A 2,500-nucleotide genomic window follows, 5' to 3' on the forward strand; every position below is an offset into this window, starting at 1 on the left:
TGGAATAAACAAGGACAGCAAAGAACGAAAGGATAGGTGTGGAGGAGGTTGGCGGGGGGGGGGGGTCTTTTTGTCTACGAATGGAAGTTCATAAGTAAGACGTACCTTTGCCGTTGAAAACACCAACCTCGAAGGTAACGCCAAAGGATGATCACGTGACTTCCAGATGGGAGCTTAGCCGATATTGCTAGTGTAAAAGTTTCTTAGAAACGTCTCTACTTCACCAAGCGTTTTAACGTCACAAACTTCCTAAGACAAACGCCTCTAGGCGTCTTCCAATATGTGGACAATCCGTGATTTTCATAGTCCGATTCCCGAGTCTACTCTCGTCTTCTATCCGTATCTTGATTTTAATTCAAAGTTCAGATTTTATATTCTGACAGATTTGGGAACCGTTTCGTTATTCCGGTGATGCGGAAACGTCTCGCCATCAAATCGTAGAAGCAAAACCTGAAGTCGCTTCAAATTCTTTGCAATTGCGATCAAGAAAAGATAGTAAAACTGTAATTTATTATAAGTTAGTAATTCCCTATTTTTCTCTTTTAATTATTAGATCCTGCTACACACATCCTTTCAATCCATGTCACCAGTGGTCCGTCCTATGCGGATGGTTTGTGTTTTTACTTCATTGCTGCATTGGTAAGCTCGGAGAAAAGATAGCGACACGCCCCTTTGTCTGCCTTGCAGGCTGTATTTTGTTCGTGTCGTTTTGTGCTACAGGAATTTTGCAGCTTAAGGTGGAAAGCAGGAGAGAGAAACTCTTTATTCCTCAGAAGAGCAGAGCTATCGAAGATCTGGACATGGCAGAACGGTTTTTCACACTAAGGGTCCGCAAGGAAGGTATCATTTTAGTGGGTCGTGATGCACACCCTAATATTCTAGAGCCAGATTGTCTAAAAGAAGCCTTCTTTGTACACAATCAGATTATGCAATTGCAGTCCTATTCCGATTACTGCCTGACTCTTACAGGAGATGAAGCTGATTCTCTTGACGAGTGTGTGACGACAGATCCGTTCGACATCTTCGTCGAAAAGAATTTTGAAAAGAAGTCATTGCTTGAAATCCAAGAAGAGATCACCAGAGCGCTAATGAACACAAGCCTTATAATGCGAAATGGTCAACTTTTTGCTTTCAACTTTGAGCAGATATTTGGTGGGGTGAAAAGAAGTGAACAAGACTTTGTAAGAGGTGCTCTTTCACTTCAACTACACTACTTTTTCAAAGACCCAGCTAAGGATCATGCGAGCAAGAAAATGTTGCAGTGGGAAAAAACTTTCCTGGAAAAGGCTTCTTCACTTTCTCCTTCCTGCTTCGAAGTCTACTACGAAGCAGAAAGAAGCACAGACGACGCCATCGAAGAATACGGAATTGCAGAGTTAACGCTTGGGTCAGTCACACTAATGGTAATGATCATATTCTCCTGTATTATGCTCAGCAAATTTGCAAACCCGTTGACTGGTCACTCGCTGCTGGCGGGCGCTGGTGTGTTGGCAGTGTCCCTCGGAATTTTGGCGGGAATTGGTTTTGCCACGTGGTGTCAAGTGACCTTTGTTAGCATGGTTGGCGTTGTTCCCTTTCTGGTGATAAGTATAGGCATTGATAGTATGTTCATTCTTGTGGACGAGCTAGATCGACAGCCTCGCCAAGTTGGTGTGGTCATGGCTATCAAAGACGTGATGTCAAAGACAGGTGCGACTATTACCATGACAGCAGTAACTGACTTGGTTGCATTTGCAGTGGGCACATCGACTTCATTTCCCGCTATAAGGTAAGGCCTTTTCTATATCCTTTGGGTGAAGAACTCAATCGTATATTTATTCTATTAATAATGGGATTTGCTCGACGTCATGGGAGAAGGTGCCGATAGTCAGTCCTCGTTGAGTTTTATCGTACAGAATGTTGGAGAACCACCCAGTCATCCATCTTCCGAACCTAATTTTTTGCATACCTTTTCTCTAGACACTTGAAGGCAACTGTATGTATGGTACGACTTTTAGACCTGAGTCACCTAAAGAAGTTGTAAAGGGAGCATTTCACAAATACCTTTAAGTTACTTGTGGGCGGAGGAAATTGTCTCCGACGTGAACTTGACAAACTATTGCTTTTTAACCTCCAATACCTGGGCCCTCCCCTCCCCATGAAAATAAATAAGATAATTTTAGAATGATATATAAATATGTCATTTTCAAAGTTAAAGAAGTTTTTTGAAAGGTGTTTCAGAACATGTCAAGGGAACACTCAAGAGTCATGGCATTTTACCTGCCTTCAAACCAGTACTCAACCTAAAAGAGGGTTTTAAGGAAATCAACTGTAATCTCTGCGGTTTTACACACATCAGGGAATCCAAGCGTTTGTGGAAGTCGAGAGGGTTAGAGCACAAACCAGGAACATCGATCCTCCAGCAAGATTCAGATACCAAGGACCAAGCAGAGAAATACACCTTATTCCAAAATGGCTGCCATTTTAGTATTTTTTTGTTTGATTGCAAATTGGCCCTTTT

The 2,500-nt window shown here is 42.3% G+C and overlaps 1 protein-coding gene across 1 annotated transcript in view; it reads left to right on the top strand.

The window, feature by feature from the left end:
- Positions 1–2,500, top strand: part of LOC137985272 (patched domain-containing protein 3-like) — a 27,199-nt gene that overhangs the window by 15,510 nt on the left and 9,189 nt on the right. Inside the window, exon 4 of the mRNA XM_068832842.1 lies at positions 554–1,768. Within this exon, the coding sequence (XP_068688943.1) occupies positions 554–1,768 (1,215 nt within the window). The remainder of the gene's footprint in view (positions 1–553; positions 1,769–2,500) is intronic.

The sequence above is a fragment of the Montipora foliosa genome, chromosome 14 (assembly GCF_036669935.1).
Source record: "Montipora foliosa isolate CH-2021 chromosome 14, ASM3666993v2, whole genome shotgun sequence".
Classification (NCBI taxonomy): Eukaryota; Metazoa; Cnidaria; class Anthozoa; order Scleractinia; family Acroporidae; genus Montipora; species Montipora foliosa.